Source organism: Schistocerca serialis, chromosome 2 (genome assembly GCF_023864345.2).
Source record: "Schistocerca serialis cubense isolate TAMUIC-IGC-003099 chromosome 2, iqSchSeri2.2, whole genome shotgun sequence".
Lineage (NCBI taxonomy): Eukaryota > Metazoa > Arthropoda > Insecta > Orthoptera > Acrididae > Schistocerca > Schistocerca serialis.
The window spans coordinates 1,025,132,697-1,025,151,993 of record NC_064639.1 but is presented as its reverse complement, the minus strand read 5'-3'; the positions used below and the strand labels follow the sequence as shown (position 1 = coordinate 1,025,151,993).

Here is a 19,297-nt window from a genome sequence, read left to right as displayed (position 1 = left end):
CCTGTAAAACTAACAGACCATTTTTCTATGGACAAAGGAGTATCTTTTAATTCTGTATGGAGTTCATAATATTCATTGCTATTGTTGGACTTTGACTGGAGTTTAAGTGCATGATATCTTTGGTGCCCAGTGGCATCTCTGGACCAGCCAGGTTCTCACCAGTAGATGGCTCTGCTGTTGCCCATCCTGCTCAGGACGAGTGCAATACTGGGAAAATAGTAACATACATCTACAGTAGTACTAATAAATTATTATTATTATTGTTATTACAATATAAATGTGTGCCTATAAGATAAAAGTTTATCCTTTTTACATTTCTAAGTAGGCTCTACAACAAATTAAAGTAAAATTGCATCACATTATACTCAACACAAAATTCAACAACAACTCACTCATTCCTAATACAATCTGCAAGTCTTTGCATGTGAGTATAAACTATGTCACCTGCAGTTCAGTATGCCAAACATAAAGTGGAAAGGTATTAGTAGAAACTAGAAGTTTAATAATAGATTTCAAGAATAAGAGTGTTAAAGATTTTCCTAACAGTAAAAAAATGGAACATCAAACTCAATAAATCAGTCTGGATTTAAAGAACAAATAGAGCAAACTGATTCTTATTTTGCCATAAACTGAAAGAAACCATCTGTGACCATAACTTTGACTCACCAGAAGCCCCTGTGTATTTATTTAGATTTTTTTTATGTGGAGCCATGGCTTTTGCAAACGTCGAACTTAATACTATGGTTATATTTACACTTATAAAACACTATATTTTGTAGCTGTTTCTTCTTATGTCTATTTTTTACATTTATCACATTACAACTGATACGCTAATGCCTCATGTTACAATCAATATCTTAAAATTTGTTGAAAGAATATAAACATTTTTCTATTAGAAAAGATTTTAATTTTGTTTTAAAAACATTACTCATGTATGTTCTTAGAGCGTTTGGTAGCTTGTTATACCAAATCAAACCACTGGTATATGACTTCCATCAATCATTTTTAGCGTTGTTCTGTTACGGAAATAGTTACACTTTGTTCTAGTGTTGTGATCATGTACATCATTGCCCTTGATAGCTTCTGTTGGTTGACTTATAATAAATACAACTATTTTGAAGATGTATTGAGAATATATTGTCAGATATTTGTACTGCACAAATGCTTCACGACATGAATCTCTATCTCCCATCCCATGTATATGTCTTATTGCTCTTTTCTATAGTAGTAATATTCTTTTTAAATGTACATCTGCTACACAGCCCCATAGTTCAATTCCGTAATTGAGAAAGGGCTAAAATGTTCCATAATATACTAATTTCAGTGCTTGGCTAGGAACTATCTTTGCGAGCTGGCTGAGGAGATATATGGCACTACTAACCTTTCCGCATACGAGATTAATGTGGTATGTCCACTGCAAATTTTCATCAACAAACACACACAGGAATTTACAGTTACCATTTTCTGTTGCAGAGATATTACGCACACTGTTCATGTTGATGTGGTGAGAACTGCCTGTTTTAAATGTCAGTAATTGAGATTTGGTGACATTCACCTTGAGTCCCTGATCATTGAAGTATTTTGTTACTTCTGTTACACCACTAGTTGCAAGAGATTCTAGCTCATTAGGTTCACTCCCATAGAATAAGATTGATGTGTCATCTGTGTAGCTTACAATATGGTAGTTAATGGGTTGTGCAATGTCGTTAATATATATAAGGAAGAGAGAGGGTCCAAGGATTGAGCCGTGTGGTACACCTTGTAATACGGATTCACTGGTGGACTGGGAGTTCATGATTTTATTATCTAGTCTGTATGACAGTTTAGTGTTTTGCTTAAGATTCAACAGGTATGTGGTTAGAAGATTCATGGCTTGATCCCCAATACTATAAGATTTTAGCTTTTTAAGAAGTACCCTATGGTGTACCAGATCAAATGCTCTTGTCAGGTCCAAAAATATACCTGCAGTCTGCATCTTCTGGTCCAACAGACAGTAAACTTCATGGATGAACTGTGTAACTGCTGTGGTTGTACTTAGCTCTTTTCTGATGCCATGCTTGGAATATACAAGCAGTTTATGTTTTGTGAAAATAGCACTTAGCTGAGAAAGGATAATGCTTTTGAGTATCTTACTAAAAGTGGGAATTAATGATATTGGTCTATAGTTAGAGACATCTTCCTTACTTCCTTTTTTATGCACTGGTTTCACTACACTCATTTTTAGAACTGTTGGATACATGTTTTCTCTAATGCTGCAATTAATGAGGTAAGAGATTTAGAGATTTCTTTTAAGCACACTTTAGTAATAGCACTGGATATTCCATCCCATCCAGATGAAAATTTTTTCTTTAGCATGTATATTGCCCTGCGAACCTCCTGCTCATTCACTTCCAAAAATTCAAATTCGGTACACTGCGTGAGATGGCATCGGGTCTCTATCTGTGAATCTATAATATGGGTTGATTGTTCGCCATAAATGTAGTAGTTATTAAGAATATTACATATAGTATCTGGGTTTTTTATAATGTTACCATCATGTCTAATGCTGAGTGGTTCCATGTTCATCTTGTTGTATCTTTTTGGTATTTGTCGATCAGCTTCCAAGTTGCTTTGCTTACGTTATCAGACTGCTTTATTGTTTTGCTGTTAATCTGCTGCCTTAGGTTGACAATTTCAGTTTTAAAAGTTTGCTTGGCCCTATTGTGTTTTTCTTTGAAATCCTGCATAGTAGTAGCTTTATAAAGCTGGTTTAGATCATGTACTTGCTGCCTGAGCCTAATCAGATTTGGTGGGAGTTTTAGTCTAGGATTACTTCCATTTTTACAGTGTTTAACTACCTTCTGGATTTCTTTGACTGGAGAACTATATTCATAATGATGCAGTAGGGTTGAGTAGAATTCATTCCATTTCTCATCCAACCCTTTTACCTGGTACTCAGAATCCCATTTCTCATTCGCTAGTTTGTCTTTAAGAGCATTAATATTTGAGGTATTCAGCATTCGTTTCTGTAGCACAATTTTTGTTATTTTAGGCACAACTGAATTTATGTGTTCTATCATCTGACAGAAGTCGTCAGAATAAAGAAAATCTAAGTTGTTGTAATTTACCTTATCTATAACGCCTTTGTTGATTATAGCATAATCTATTCTAGTGGAACATTTGTCCGTCACTCTGGTGTCAGAGTTCACCGTATTTACAAGATTGTACGAGGTCAGTACATCGCTGAGTTTCAAGTTTACTATATTGTTTGAGTTTGCATCTATACTAAAGTCACCAAATATAATAAGGTCATTAGAACTGGCCTGACCAACAACACTACTAAGTTCATCCATAAATAGCATTACATCAGCATTTGGTGGCCTATATACTCCAATCCCTTTATGCTTTGGTAACTTAAGATCATTACTGTGGAGTACAATACCTGTCATTTCAATTGATCCTTCTTTGGTGTAGTGTCCAAGAAAGGAATTTTTTTTTAGCTTCTATATCCTTATTAACATAAACTGCCAACCACCACCTTCATGGTTTTGCCTGCAATAACCATTTGCTAGTATGTAACTTTCTAATCTATAGTATATTATTTCACTGCATTTTAGCCCATGTTCCATTATTGCTAGTACATGTGGCAAGTGTTCCTCTATGAATATTTGTAGAATGTCTAGTTTGCTTCTGAGATATTGCACATTTAAGTGCATTAACTTTAAGGGTGTTATCCCTTCTTGTTTATTTACCATCTTGCACAAATCAAAATTGTTTGAGTTACACTTTTTACGACATTTTGCATACTCTGGTTTTCTAGAACTGTCCTGCAATGACTGATCACTTATTTCACAGCCCGGCTTTTCTTTGCGTGAACGGGACTCAGTCATATCTGAAATACATCCCTGAAAACTATTATTATGGTCCTTTATTCTAAAAAAGTCTTGTGGTTGTAGCCCAGAGCAATTGGAGCTTTCTCCACACTGTCCTTCTTGCACAGTTTGCTTATGTGGGAAACTAGCTTGACCTTCCCTTTCCTGTTTAAGTGGAATCCGTGTTTAGTGTGTTCATCATGACTCATCTTACTTAAGTCTGTCAAATGTACATGACTAAATTTATCACACAGTTTCTTTAGTTTGGAATTGTAGTGTCGAATCTCTTTGTTTACACACTACCACAGTGGTAAATCATGTCGCACTGACACGTTTGTGATGACAATGTTTGTTTGAAATAGTTTTGATAATATGTTACGGAAACATCGCAGGGCTGTTGTATACGTCGTTGCCACTGCCAATAATCACAACGTGAGTGTCTTTGTTCAGTTGACTTGTTTCAATTGTAATATTCTCCACCACTGCATTTAACATTGCATCAGGTTTGATTTTTGTGAAAACTGAATGCCAACATAGTATTTATGAATGAACTTTCTTATTAGGGATATAGTTGGGCCTGATATTATGCATTGATGAATTTGTAAGTGTAATGTTAGATGTAAGTGCAGTGTCTTTCTGAAAAAAATTTCTTTGTTGCTTACTAACGCAAACTTTTTCTTTTTGCTTAAAACTTACTCAATGTGTTTTCTATGTTACAGGAATAGTTTACAATGTGACACGTTACATGGATTTCCACCCTGGTGGCTCTGAACAGCTGATGAGGGGTGTAGGTAAAGATGCAACAGATTTATTTAATCAGGTAACTTTATTAGTTGATTTGCTTCATATATAGATTAAGGATATATAAAACAGTGGTATGTTTTGTTGGCTACTCATTATTTAGAGCAAAATTTTCAAAAACAAACACACAGCTATTGAAAAGATTACATGAATTTTCACTTTCACAGAGGAGACACAAGGCCTCTTAAAGTTAGTTAAAAGCTGCAGGAGAATTTTGATGATGATCATCACGGAATGTCTAGTACACTATACTGGATACTGTTGTGACCTGACCCTGAACAGTGATGTTTCTTTGAGTTTAGATAAGACCTTAACTCATCAGCACCATAATTATTATATACCTCATACTCATCTCATACACATACTTCTCTGCCTGGCATAATCCTCAATGTATCATGTAGAGTGATCAGTTTAGCAAACCAGTCATTATGGTCATGAATTCTAGTTATGGTCTTTGTTTTATTCTCATCAGTTCTTCAGTAACATTTCCTACTTGTAAGACAGATAGCTACGATTTTATGCACTTCATTCAGTCTCACTATTCTCACTCAGATGATCACAAATTAAGTGGTTCAAAATTCATTCCAGTAAGACACAGACTGCCTTGGGTGATAATATAGATTTTTTGATCAGTAATTCACTGGACCACATGTATGTTTGCTACTGAGCCATTTTTCCGGAAGCTGTCTCAAACTACCCCCAGTTTCCATGCCTGCAGAGTAAATCATTGTCTCATTAAATCACAAAAGTTCCCTCCTCATTACCTAAATGAGACATTCATCCTTCACTTTGCTCCTACGGCCTTCCTCCTCCCAGTCTGGATGAATGTCTTACTTAGGTAATGAGAAGGGAATGTTTGCAATTTAATGAGACTATAATTTACTCTGCATGCATGGAAAATGGAGATACTTTTAGAAGCTGACCATATTATTTGAAGAAAAAAGATAAAGAAAGGAGGAAGAGAACTTCATGATGGTGACATTCTCTCTGCCTGATCTTCACATGCAGTAGTGTGAAGCACTTTTGTGATTAATATATTGAGAGTCTTGTTCATTAACGCTTTTTATTATGCAGGTACATGCTTGGGTGAATTATGATTCTATTCTCAAAAAGTGTGTTGTGGGGCGCCTGAAGCGAGGAGAGAGCAGAAACGAAGACCTTCGTATGCATCTGTTTGGAAGTAATAAAAAGAAACCACCAGTTCCTGGTTTTCAAAATGGTGAGCACCCTGTTACAAAATATTACTTAGGTTATGTACTCTGTTAATGAATTGTTTCTAGGTTCCAGTGTTAGTCTTCTAGTTGAAACAATAATTATCTGAGTAGTTCTACAAAATTCAGATTCAAACAAAGAAAAAATGCAGCCCTGATGTTAGTCAGTAATTAGTACAATAATTGAAAACAAATTTATTGAAGAAATACTACGTGTTGTATGGTTTTGTTTATGCCAAAATGTGTCCGAGGCATTCACCCATTTTCAGTTAATGTAATGCATTGATATTTTGGTTAACACAGTGTATTTGTCTAATTCATTTTAAACAATGCAGCTGCCTCTTATTTTTTAACCAGTAGCTCCAGGGTGCCATTCAGTGTGCTTCTACATGGACACTCTTGCACCATTTTCAGTTCTCCCCCCTTAAATCAAAGGTGGAGCATTTCTGTTAACCATACTACGGTCCATCCTAATCTAGAGCTCTATCTTGACACCCAAAACCTGACTATGGCCCCCCCTGTTCAGTTTATTGGGTCTTCTTTTTGACAACAAGCTTACTTGGTTGTCTCAGAGTGCCTTCTGAAAACTCAATGTCCTTCGCTTTCAAGCACACTCCTCTTGAGGCACAGATCATTACATTCTTCTCCACGTTTATCAGGCATTAGTTCTGTCTTGGCAGGACTATGGTTGTCAAGTTCATGGATCAGCTGTTCCTTCCATAGTACTCCTCGTGGACCTGGTTCCTCATTGTGGTATCCATTTAGCCACCAGTGCCTTTAGCATTAGTCCTGTCGATAGTCTTGTGATTGCCACTGGGATCCCTCCCCTTTTGGTTTGGGAGTCCCAGCTCCTAGTTTTCTATGCCATCACTACTATCTGCTCTTCTCCTGTACCACCACTATTATCTGCTCTTCTCCTGCTCACCCGTCTTACTCTATTCTTTTTGCGGATTCTGGACGTTGCCCTCCTGCTGCCCGCCCTCAACTAGGTTTACTCTCAACTAGGTTTACTCTCACATCTCTCTGGCACAATTTCAATCTTCCCACCTCGCCCTCTTTGTTGTGTTCTCTCCTGGCCACTTCTTCTTGGTTAGTTCCTCAGCTGCAGTTTTGGAGTCTTTTTTTTTTTTGACACTGATGACTCTAAATCTGTCAGTCATATGGGGTACGCTGTCACATCTTCTGTTGGCATGGAACACCATCTTTTGATGTCTATGTATGAGGTCTTTACCACAGAACTGATGGCTATTATCAGGTCCTCTATTACATGAAATTGTCCTCTGTCACCCAAGTTTCATTATGTATGGACTCAGTGAGTGGCCTTCAGATAATCACTCAGGGGTTTTTCCTTCCAACCCTTTCTCTCTGCCATCCATGACCTTCTCACCAATCTTGGGACTCCTGCTTGTTCAATTGATTTCCCTTGGGTTCCTGGAGATGTGGCATCCCGATAATGAAATGCTGATCGGCCAACTATGTCTCCATGACATCTCTGGGGGTGGATCAGCAGCTTTACATCAAATCCTTTTTGTTCAGGTGTGGGTCGACTCTTGGGAGGCTAACTTCATGCAATCAAGGAGACTCCAATCAAGACACAGACTGCCTTGGGTGATAATATAGATTTTTTGATCAGTAATTCACTGGACCACCCAGTGGGAATCTGTCATCCTCTGCTGTCTTTGTATTGGTTATACTAGATTGACCGAGGCATTTTTACTTCGCTGTGAGCTGTTCCCCATTTGCAGTTTCAGGGCCCTGCTCGTGGTGATCCATATTTCAATGTACTGTCCTTTGGCCCTTCACATTACTAGTGCCCTCCCAGCTTTCTTGTCCTGGGTGTTAGCGGACAGCTCTTGCATGGTTGTGTCTGTCCTTGGTTTTCTTTGTAAAAGTGGTTTCTCTTCCCAGGTTTAAGTACCTGAATTTCTCTCTGTAATTAGAATCTGCTGGTTAATGTTGGTTTTGGTTATGGAGACCTCAGCCTTGCCTCCGCACCAGGCAGGTTCTCCACCCTCCCCCCCCCCCCCCCCCCCCCCCCTCCTCCCCTTTTCTCTATGTTTTGTCTGGTCTTTCGTGCCGTTTGCTTCCCCTTTTTGTGTATCTTCTTCTCTTGGTGTTGTCCCAATTGTGTTGTGATCATGATACCATGTGGAGATCAGGAAGGGTGGCAGTGGTGCTGGTGCCCCAATATGTGTATAGCATCTCTGGGGTGACCCTGTTCCCCTGCCTCTTTTCTGTTCTTTACTTTTGCTGCTGCCCCAGTGTTTCTTTTACCTCTTTGTTTGCCCATTTTCCCTTCACCTTGACTGAACTGTGCTGTTTGTGTAGCTCCTCCGTTGGCTTCTGCCACTTTATAGAACTGATGACACTGCTGTTTGGTTCCCTTCCCCAGTCAACCAACAAACTGATATAATTACTCACCAAAGTCCACATGTGGCAGACATATACTTAATACAGTCACTGAATAAATTTCAGACATTGTCCTTCAGATCCAACAGTCTTACCAATAAAAACATTATTTGCACAGTAATTATCATTTGGAAGCAACACAGTTCATAGTCTGACCTTAGTGTCATAGGTTGCACAAGTCATCGTTGAATTTTAACACTGTCAATAAAAATAGTTAAGCTATTGATTAAAAAATTCCTGGACATGAAATTTAGGTGAAATATGAAGCTTTTCCAACTAATACTTCGTCTCAATCAACTGTGGTATATTTCGCCGTATTGGCGAACAATGATGTTGCTCCATTTAAGCGCACTGTAGACTGAACAAGAACTGAACGAAAATGGATTTTAACGTGCTCCTTATGCAAGTTTACAACCTAATTTGCCTATTGGTGTTCATCAGATTTTCACTAATTATAATTAAAGTTTTACATTTCTGTATAACTGAATAGTGCATGGAGATTTGTTTGTACATGAACTTTCAGATACTGTAATAATTTATGTTGAATTATAGCTAAATTGTGCAAATAATGTGATTCTATTTCAGTAAAATAAATGTCATGTGACTAGGGCCTCCCGTTGGGTTGACCATTCGCAGGGTGCAAGTCTTTAGATTTGACGCCACTTCGGCGACTTGCACATCAATGGGGATGGTGATGGTGATGGTGATGGTGATGGTGATGGTGATGGTGATGGTGATGGTGATGGTGATGGTGGTGGTGATGATGATGATGATTAAGACAACACAACACCCAGTCACTGAGCAGGGAAAATCTCCAACCCAGCCAGGAATCGAACCCGGACCCTTAGGATTGACATTCTGTTGTGCTGACCACTCAGCTACCGGGGGCGGATTCTATTTCAGTAACACTGTTTTATCTTAAGATATTAATTACTTCCAAATTAATTCAGTGCATATTTTTGTTGCTGATTATGTGAATACGTTACTTATTTCTATAACTTTTTTTTTTAATCTATTTTTTCAGGAAGTCAGTAATTGGGTATATTTTTACGTATGAGCAATGATAACAAAATCTGAAACTATTGATACTTTGTATTTAGTACTGTTTTCAGCCAAAGTAATCACATTGACTGAGAAAAACCAAAGTAAGATAATGATAATAATAAAGTTAAGTTGAATTAACCCTGAGTCAATGTTCGAAATTTTAATGTGTTGTGCACATGGCATACAGATGACAATGTTAAAGATATCACAAAAAAGTAGCAGTAGAATAATAATTATAATTATTTGGGGGAGGGAAAGAAACATAACAGGTGGATGTAAACCAACTGCTTTGTCACATATGCACTTGTGTGTAGAAAAGTATTCACCCAGTACTCTCCTGGCCAATGGATGTAGACTTGATACAAATGGAATTTTAAGAATGTGTTTATGAACAAGTTCTTGTGTGATTTCCTTTTTTTGCCATTTCTGATATAATTTTGCAGTGTAATTGTGACTCTTTCACATTAAACTCATACCTCATTCAATTTTTGACATGCACCCATGAGGTAATTTAATTGTCAACTATTGATAATTAAAGCAACATCGATTGTGACAACTGGCAACAGATTGCCTGACTCTAACCTAAATTGATATGATGTAAATTCAGTTTTTTGTACATAAAACATGTTTATAACAACAGCACATCATTGCTGATTAATTGCTGATTCCATACATACTCCCTTGCAGTTGTAGGATAAAGCACTTATTGCAGGTACTTCATATTTCATGCTTTGGATCAACTGCATGAGGGTTTGTGTTGTGAAGTAAAAGAGTTTGCAATCACTTATTTTCACATTTTGCCAGAGGGTTGAGGATATTTTTTTTTATGTAATGATGAATTATCTCTCAAATGTTGCATTTTATGCCTTCTGACTGTTGCTCCAGTATAGTGGCAGTATTCCAGATATTCAGTGCCCTTCATCTTGAGTTCCCTTTACACTGTGTGGGGCAGCTGGTGGAAATTTTAGGTTGCTGTTATTTAATGTTTGGTTTGTAATGTAATGTAGAAAAGAATGCATTTCCCTGCCGTTTAACCATATGTGGGGCGACGGGTGGAATTAATTGTTATATAAATGTTCCTATTAATTATGCTGTCTTTTGCCGTTCTCAACACTGGCTCTCTAACTACAATATTGGCAACCAGAAAGTGATTAGCAAAACGTGAAGCCTGTAATTAGAATTCCTAGTGCCCACTTCATCTGAGAAATACACTTATAGCTACAGCTTATAGCTCTGAGGAATTAGGAGATTGTCTGGGATTCATAATCAAAAATGATCATGAAAAAACGTTCGCTATATTCTGAAAGTCACAGATGAAAAAAAAGAATCCACACAATCCAACTACCAGAGCAGTTCAGAGTCTAATGCGCTGATGCAACTATAACTGTCCAAATTAAATGTTTAAGTGAATGCTCACCATAATTTGATGATAATGTTCATCAAACGCCACGCTAAATAATGGTAGAATATTTGTCCCGCGACGGCACGTGAAAATACGACATACGCAAACTGAAGATAGATCATTAAAGTCATCCCAGAATTAACACTTCACTTGAAAATGATTTCATGGTTATGCGTAACCCGAGTAACTTAATACGGCCTCCGAGGCTGTTTATAGCAATGATACCGACGCGATGCGACTCCCAACACAGGTGGCATGCTATTCAGCATCTGGAGAGAACTGGGGCCTTCCTTTGTCGCGCAACGTTCTTATATATAAAGCCGCGGTGCGGATGGATAAGGGAACGCCTGATCGAATCGGCTCTCTCGACTAGCCGCTGGGTTAGTAATGCACCACTTTAAGTTATTGAATAAATCATCGCTTCCTTTTCTGATGGCCGATTAAGCTCTCAATTTAAATGTGCATTCAGCACACAGGTAAGTAATCATAATAAAAGTCTGTCGTGGCTAAGTCAAATATTTTGGGCGAGAGAATTAATTTAATTACACTACACGCAGTAGACGAGCTCTGAACTTGCGCTTTGGAGATATGCTATCGCTATAGTTTTATAGTTATTCAAATGAAACTTCTCACATCTTTCTGATTATAGCGGATCTCCCTTCTACTTAAATTTAAACACCCTAGCCTTATTTATTAGCCTACTTAATCTATCTTGCTTCCTTAATTTTTAAGACAAAAACCATAAAATCATGAATTTCAACTAAAATCTTAATTTGTGAGATCCAAAGTACTGTTTCTATTAAATTATTATGAAAAAGGACTCTAATAAATGTAAATTTTTAAGTCTCTAGCTCTTTTCTGTTGCGCCAATGATTTTTACAGAAAAACGTCCAAATTTCGAAACTGGTAAAGTTATTGAACTGATATTCAACACATATTGATTTAGTATTACTCCTGACATGCTAGAAACGTTTCAGGTAATTTACTTGATTTTTAAAGTATTGCGCAACATTTGTGACGTCAGAGCTAGTTACAGCGGACTAGGCTGGCACACAATGGAAAGACTGATGAGAATTTTATACGGCGTGAGTAGGCTGCTTCCCTACAACTGGAACAACTGGAAATTAATGCAAATGAGTAGATATTTGCAGACAATTTGCTAGTGTTCACTACCATTCAGTTGTATCTGTGAACAAGCATTCACACTAGAGAGAACCGAAGAGAACACAAGATAATGAACATAGCCTATGAAAGTAGCAATGTTATTCTTTGGCACTAATAATTGGCACATGGGATACACCACCATATACACTGAACAACAAAGAAACTGATACACCTGCCTAATATCTTGTAGAGCCACTGCAAGCATGCAGAAGCGCCGCAACATGATGTGGCATGAACTTGACTAATGTCTGAAGTAGTGCTGGAGGGAACTGACACCGTGAATCCTGCAGGGCTGGCCATAAATCCGTAAGAGTATGAGGGGGTGGAGGTGTGTTCTGAAAAGCACGTTACAAGGCATCCCAGACATGCTCAATAATGTTCATGTCTGGGGAGTTCGGTGGCCAGTGGAAGAGTTTAAATTCAGAGGAGAGTTCCTGGAGCTACTCTTTACCAATTCTGGACATGCAGGATGTCACATTGTCCTGCTGGAATTGCCCCAGTCTGTCAGAATTTGCAATGGACATGAATTGATGCAGGTGATCAGACAGGATGCTTACGTATGTGTCACCTGTCAAGAGTCATATCTAGACGTATCATGGGTCCCATATCACTCCAACTCCACATGCCCCACACCATTAAAAAGCCTCCATCAGCTTGAACAGTCCCCTGCTGACATGCAGGGTCCTTGGATTCATGGGGTTGTCTCCATACCCATACATGTCCATCCGCTCGATACAATTTGAAACAAGACTCGTCCAACCAGGCAACATGTTTCCAGTCATTAACAGTCCAATGTCAGTATTTACTGGTCCAGGCAAGGCGTAAAGCTTTATGTCATGCAGTCAGCAAGGGTACATGAGTGGGTGTTCGGCTCTGAAGGCCCATATCGATGACGTTTTGTTGAATGGTTCTCTCGCTGACATTTGTCGATGGCCCAGCGTTGAAATCTGCAGCAATTTGCAGAAGGGTTGCACTTCTATCACACTGAACAATTCTCTTCAGTCATCGTTGGTCCTGTTTCTGCAGGATCTTTATCTGGCCGCAGCAATGTAGGAGATTTGATGTTTTACAAGATTACTGATATTCACAGTACACTCATGAAAAGATCTATGGGAAGATCCACACTTCATCGCTACCTCAGAGATGCTGTGTCCCGACTATAACACCACATTCAAATTCACTTAAATCTTGATAACCTGCCATTGTAGCAGCAGTAACCAATCTAACAACTGCACCAGACACTTGTTGTCTATAGGGTTGCCAATTGCAGCACTGTATTCTCCCTCTTTACATATCTCTGCATATGAATACGCATGACTATACCAGTTTCTTTGGAACTTTGGTGCACAATGCAAAACTTTCATATTTATAGAGAATTATTTTCTGCTATCACAGCCCAGTGATATCAAAAGCCTGTTGGAAGGCATGGACCTTGACGACAGCTGCTAGGAGGCGCTACTATAATCTGTGAGCGCTGATGCCACAACTGCCTCCTTGGCTATGGAGCCACACCCATCCTACTGGCCTACCATTGCTTGTGGCTACCCTTTGGGGCTAGCAGCTCAACTCTGTCAGTTAGTAATGATTTTACAGCACTCTAGTATTGGTCTCGCTACACAACGTTCTTTTTCATTCTAGATTTGCTGTGTCTTAGGCTTTCGATCTTCGTTTACTTGCTGCACTTCTTACTCTGCTGTGCCATCTCTATTGTTTCTATCCATCTGTGCACACTCAGGTGACTTGCTGTTGTTGACCTTGGTCAGTCATCCATCTTCGGCTGATTCTTCAGTCATTGTAATTGTCAATGAAGTAAAAGGTTAGCAGCATCCCACAGATGCCAAGCTCATGCAACTGGTGCAACAGCAACAGTTGCACTTGCGGCAGCAGCTCCAGCAGCAGTTTCAATGATGACAACGACGACAGCATCAGCAGCAGCAAACTGATTCACCCCATTAGGAAATTCAGCTTTTGAAGGGTCAGCTACAGGTTCAGGGTAACCAACCCATCCAGTTTGTGGTCAATACCTGGGCAGAGAGCTACCCATGTTTCCACTGTTTAACAATGCCAAAGAAGTTTGAGATGCATACTTTCAGTTGCAGAACCAGTACTTTTGGGTTTCTGTTGATGCTCTACAATGGTCGCTTTCCCTTTCTTGGGCTTCCCCAGAACCATTTTTCTTATTAAAGATGTTGGAACCACTCTAGAATCCTGTTGCACTTATGATCGAGATGATCTGTTCATCATTTTTGAAGTCCATATGGTAACTATGCACCTTGAGTTGCACCAATACCTCAAGCAACCCGATGAGTCACATCACTCATGGGTAACAGATCTGCAAGGGGTAAAGTTTCTGTTGTGATTTCACATGTGCAAACTGGTTTGCAAGACCACATATGCAGATTCTTTGACTTGAGATGTAGTGATCTAGTTGGCTTCTGGTATGGTAGTGCATGCTGTGACCCTCACACTGGACAGCTCTTCCTTGGATGACATTTTGAAAATTTCACTCTCTTTTGAGATTACGCAAGTAGTGAATGAATCCCCAATTGCTTGGCCACAAGTAGCAGCGGCCCAGTTCCTGCCTCGGGCAGAATTCTCGTAAGCCTTCTCCCTGTTGACGTCATTGTGATTCGTTGGTTTCTGATATGTCAATGACTTCTGAATAGCCAGTCACACCCCATCAGGGTAAGTATGTGGGTCTTCCGACTTACCCTGATTGCTTGGCAGCAGACGCATGTATGGACTGTCCTGTTTGTTGGCTGCACTGCACCCATTGTGGAAAAGATGGGCATTTCCAAACTGTGTGTCGTAAAGCATTGGTGCAGTTGGGTTCGGCTCGCCACATATGCCAAGGGATGGTGCATAAGCTCCAGGCAGCTGTTTGCCAGGGCGATCCTTCTGTTACTAAGTTGTTTTTCAACCTTACAGCTGCGAACCAGGATGTCTGTTTCCACTTGGACAAAAGAGCTACTGTTTCCTTGATCGACTATCAAACATAAACTCATCTGGGTTCTCCTGACTTGACCCTGTCCTCCTGTACATTGGTTCACTGGACTCGCATTCGGGAAGACGACGGTTCAATCCCGTCTCCAGCCATCCTGATTTAGGTTTTCCGTGATTTCCCTAAATCGTTTCAGGGAAATGCCGGGATGGTTCCTTTGAAAGGGCACGGCCGATTTCCTTCCCAATCCTTCCCTAACCCGAGCATGCGCTCCATCTCTAATGACCTCGTTGTCGACGGGACGTTAAACACTAACCACCACCACCACCACCACCACCACCACCACCACCACCACCACCACCTGTACATTGGTTGCTTATGATGACAGTTTGAATCCTTCATAGTCAATTCACAATCGCTGGTGCCTAGAAAAAATGTCACACACCTGATCACACTGTCTGTTGTTTACAGTCACTCTGCTGGCATCCTTTTCAGTCTGGATGCCTTCTCTCTGTTTGGATTCTCCATCACCGATGAGGTTCAGGCCATCTCTCAGAGTTTCCTTCCAGGAACTTGATAATCTCTGCACTGCCTTCGTGCCTGCGTTCAAACCTGGCCTGGAGTGTGCAACTAATTTCTAGTCTCTTGTATCCCTGCTTCTACACACAATGCACTGTTTCTGTCAGGTACAGCACATTTCTGTCTCCCTACAGATAGCCATTAAGCAGGAGATCGATTGCCTTTATGAAGTTGGTGTGGTTGAACCTCCGATCGCCTCCACAAAGTTGGGGTGATTGAACCACCACAGCTGCATTCTTGATGTTTCTTAGCATACGGCACCACTTCTGTCTGCAATTGTAGCCTGGCAGAGCTACTCCATGAGCAGCAACTGCGTACTCTCTTCCATCTCCGGGCCTAACAGCCTAAGGAACCATGGACCCAAAACGCTGGGTGCTATTGGCTTGCTGAGCTGTGTGGTATATTCATATGGGGCAAAACCCTTATGGATGCTGGCGATAGTGGATGTCACTCACGGGCAGTGCCTTGTGGTGATTAAACTGTGAGGGGATTTGGAACAACAGAATACCAACCAACTCTGTTCGTGCCTTCTGACTGCTGCTGACAGCAGTTCACTTGGATCTTGAAAGGCTGTCTTTGTCGATACTACACTCACACAGGAGCTTACACTCTAGGGCACCTGAGGCAGTTACCGTGGATACGGGTAAGGAAGTGGAGGTGTCACTGCAGCCCCCACTGCCTTGGCCATCATCGCCCATCTGTGTCCTGCTGGCCAACCAGCACTCTTGGCTGCCCTTCAAAAGCCAGAAGCACAGTGACTCAGTCAGTCAGTTATGATTTCCCTGCACTCCGGTATGGAACACACTACATACCGTTGCTTTGGTTCTAGATTCGCTACATCTTCAGGTTTTCAGTTTTGGCATACCCGTTGGATGTGTTATCCTGCTGTGTCATCTCAATTCTACCCCCCTCTTGTTGTCCACCTGTTTCCTTTCAGATGACTTGCTGTTGACATCATTGTCCGGTTGGCCAGTTACTGCTGGTTCTTGAGTCATTCCCAGTCATTTCAGAATTCAGTCGCTATGTACTTTGCGTGGCAAAAGTCCAGAATTTCCCACATATGTCAGTTAACACTATTAGTTGGCTTCAAATTACATTTAGGAGGAAACTTAAAAACACAACACTAATTACTGATTGACAACATAACCTGAAGAAAGCATAGTATTTACAATCTGATTATTAGCAACTTGAGACATGTACATTAGTGACTGCTTCACATTTTAAAAGCTGCTATATATCATATAATTTATGATGTCTGCAATGACGTAAGTGAAGCAATTTCAGGATTTTTCTAAAGTCTGTATAAGGAAGATAATGCCAATACAATACAGTTAATGAACTGGGAAATATATACGAGGTTTGTCCGGAAAATACGTATAAAAGTTGAATATGAATAATAACTTTATTTTACAATTATTCAGGTATTACAATATGGTCTCCTTCAAAGTACTCACCCTGAGACGCGATACACTTCTGCCAATGCCGTTTCCACTGTTGATAACATTGCTGAAAGTCTTCAGTTGTGATGTTGTTCAGTTGCCATGTCGTTTCCGCCTTGATGGCTTCCACATCTCCCAAGTGCCGCCCCCGAAGCACCATTTTGCATTTCAGGAACAGGAAGAAGTCACACGGGGCTAAATCGGGTGAATAAGGCGGGTGGTCTGTCACGGTGATTGAGCTTCGGGCCTAAAACTCGCACACAACGAGTGATGTGTGAGCGGGCGCATTGTCGTGATGAAGGATCCACCTGCCCCCTTTTGCCAACTCTGGTCGAACTCGGGCCACAAGAGCTATGAGACATGTCAGAACTTCAACGTAAAAATTTCTGTTCACACTCTGGCCGGGAGGGACAAATTCCTTGTGAACAATGCCCCTAGAATCAAAGAAAACAATCAACATTGTCTTCACATTGGACCTTGATTTTTCGCGACTTTTTTGTTCTCTTTTCTCCTGCTAGTTTCCATTCCTTGCTTTGAGATTTGAGCTCCACATCGAATTCGTAAAACCAGGACTTGTCTCCAGTGATGACTCAGTTGAGAAAGTCCCCTCGTTCCTCTGCTTCCAACCAATCCTCACAGCACTCAACCCTCTTTACTTTCTGTTCTGGCATCAAGAGCTTCGGTACGATTTTCGCACACAATTTCTTCATTTCAAGTTTTTGTGTCAGGATTTTGTGAATGATTGTTTTGGGTATTGACAGCTCATCAGCAATCATTCTGACTGTCAATCTACAGTCTTTAAGAACACAAGCCCGAATTCATTCAACATTTGCATCGGAACTCGATGTTGACGGGCGTCCTGGGCGAGGGTCATCGTTCACTTCTTGTCGGCCATCCCGGAACCTTTTTAACCACTTGTTCACGGTTGGTTTCTTCAGAGAATTGTCTCTGTAAACCTGTTTCAAACACTCAAAAATCTCACGGCCATTCTTGCCTAGCTTTGCAAGAAACTTGATGTTGACGCGCTGTTCCTCAATCAGAGAGAGCTCCATGCCGATGGCAGGTGAAAGAGGGTAACTGTCAACAAGCTGCCGCACACTCCCACCTTCACGCAGAGTGCTCTGACTCGAACTGAGCGTTGATGGGATTGGTTACAGCAGTAGTCCCACCTGGCGGTGATTGCAACCTTTAACATAAAGACATTATTTAACTTTTATATGTATTTTCCGGACAAACCTCATATATGATTTGTCACACAGACTACTTGTTAAAATCTGTTATGCTGTGTGTTAGAGGACAAACAGTGGGATCCCATGTAAACTACTATTATTTATCATCGGAGGTCTCTGACATAACAGTGATATATCATCCATGTAAGTAATGAGCATAATCACATCGTTCATATAGTTTCAATATATTTTAATCAACCAAATAGAAACATATTTACACTTGTTTACTTTCAAGTAAGTGTATTGTGCTTTTCATTTTCAATAAATAGTATTAAAAAGCTTGTACTTACTCGCTTGGTTCCCATCTAATGACTTGATTGTCTTTCTCACATCCCCAGTAGGACCTCAGAGTGCTTCAACAGTTTTATACCAATCATATTTGGTATTTGTGCTGTATATCTTTTGGAGCCCAGAAAAATTTTCATTGCAGTACTCCTTCGCTCATGCAACTCGTGTAACACAAGCAAATGTGTATCATATATGACTGAATGCCATTTACTCATGCATGCTTAGTGATTAAACAGAAGAGAATTCTTGTTCGCTGTTGTATGTTCACTTGTATTTGCTTCAGCACAAAGGGAGCTTCAAGATATACTGCACAATCTAGTCATTCAAATTTATGTACATGAGGCGGAATAACATGTTTCTTAATATCTGAGCTCAGATTCCTTATTACATCATCACATGTAATAAATTTGATAATTCTGTACATACCATCTCACAAGAATTTATTAGATCTGTTAACAGCAGATGATGCAGAACTTTGTTTTTCAAGTATTTTGCTATTTTAGCTTTGATGTTTCTGAGTATTTTTCTGTGGCTAGTAGTATCTACATCTATGTCTGCATACCACCATAGTGTGTGCCTTTGTACACTTTATTTACTACTTGTAGTACATGTATTCTCCGTTTTTCTGATGATGGTATCTTTACTTATTGTGAAGTATATGCTTAAATATTGCTCTGTGACAAAGACTGGCATACTGATGTAGAAGCTGTTACAAAACCTGTAGAATCAGAAAAGTGGTTACAATATTGTAAATCTCTCTCATTATATGAGACATGTACGGAAAGTAAGTACTGTTTTGGAAAACTCGTAAAACATTTTTCTCGACCAAAATTTATTTTTACAAGGAAGAACATTTCTTATACTCCATTTCTAAATAGTTGCCACCATTGTTCAGATATTTGTCATAGTAGGAAACCAACTTTTCTGTGCCCTTTTCAC

General features: G+C 39.8%; 1 protein-coding gene across 1 annotated transcript in view; it reads left to right on the top strand.

Moving 5' to 3' along the window:
• Nucleotides 1-19,297, top strand: part of LOC126458434 (cytochrome b5 reductase 4) — a 328,355-nt gene that overhangs the window by 224,687 nt on the left and 84,371 nt on the right. The window contains exons 4-5 of the mRNA XM_050095489.1: nt 4,571-4,671; nt 5,727-5,871. Of these exons, the coding sequence (XP_049951446.1) occupies nt 4,571-4,671; nt 5,727-5,871 (246 nt within the window). The remainder of the gene's footprint in view (nt 1-4,570; nt 4,672-5,726; nt 5,872-19,297) is intronic.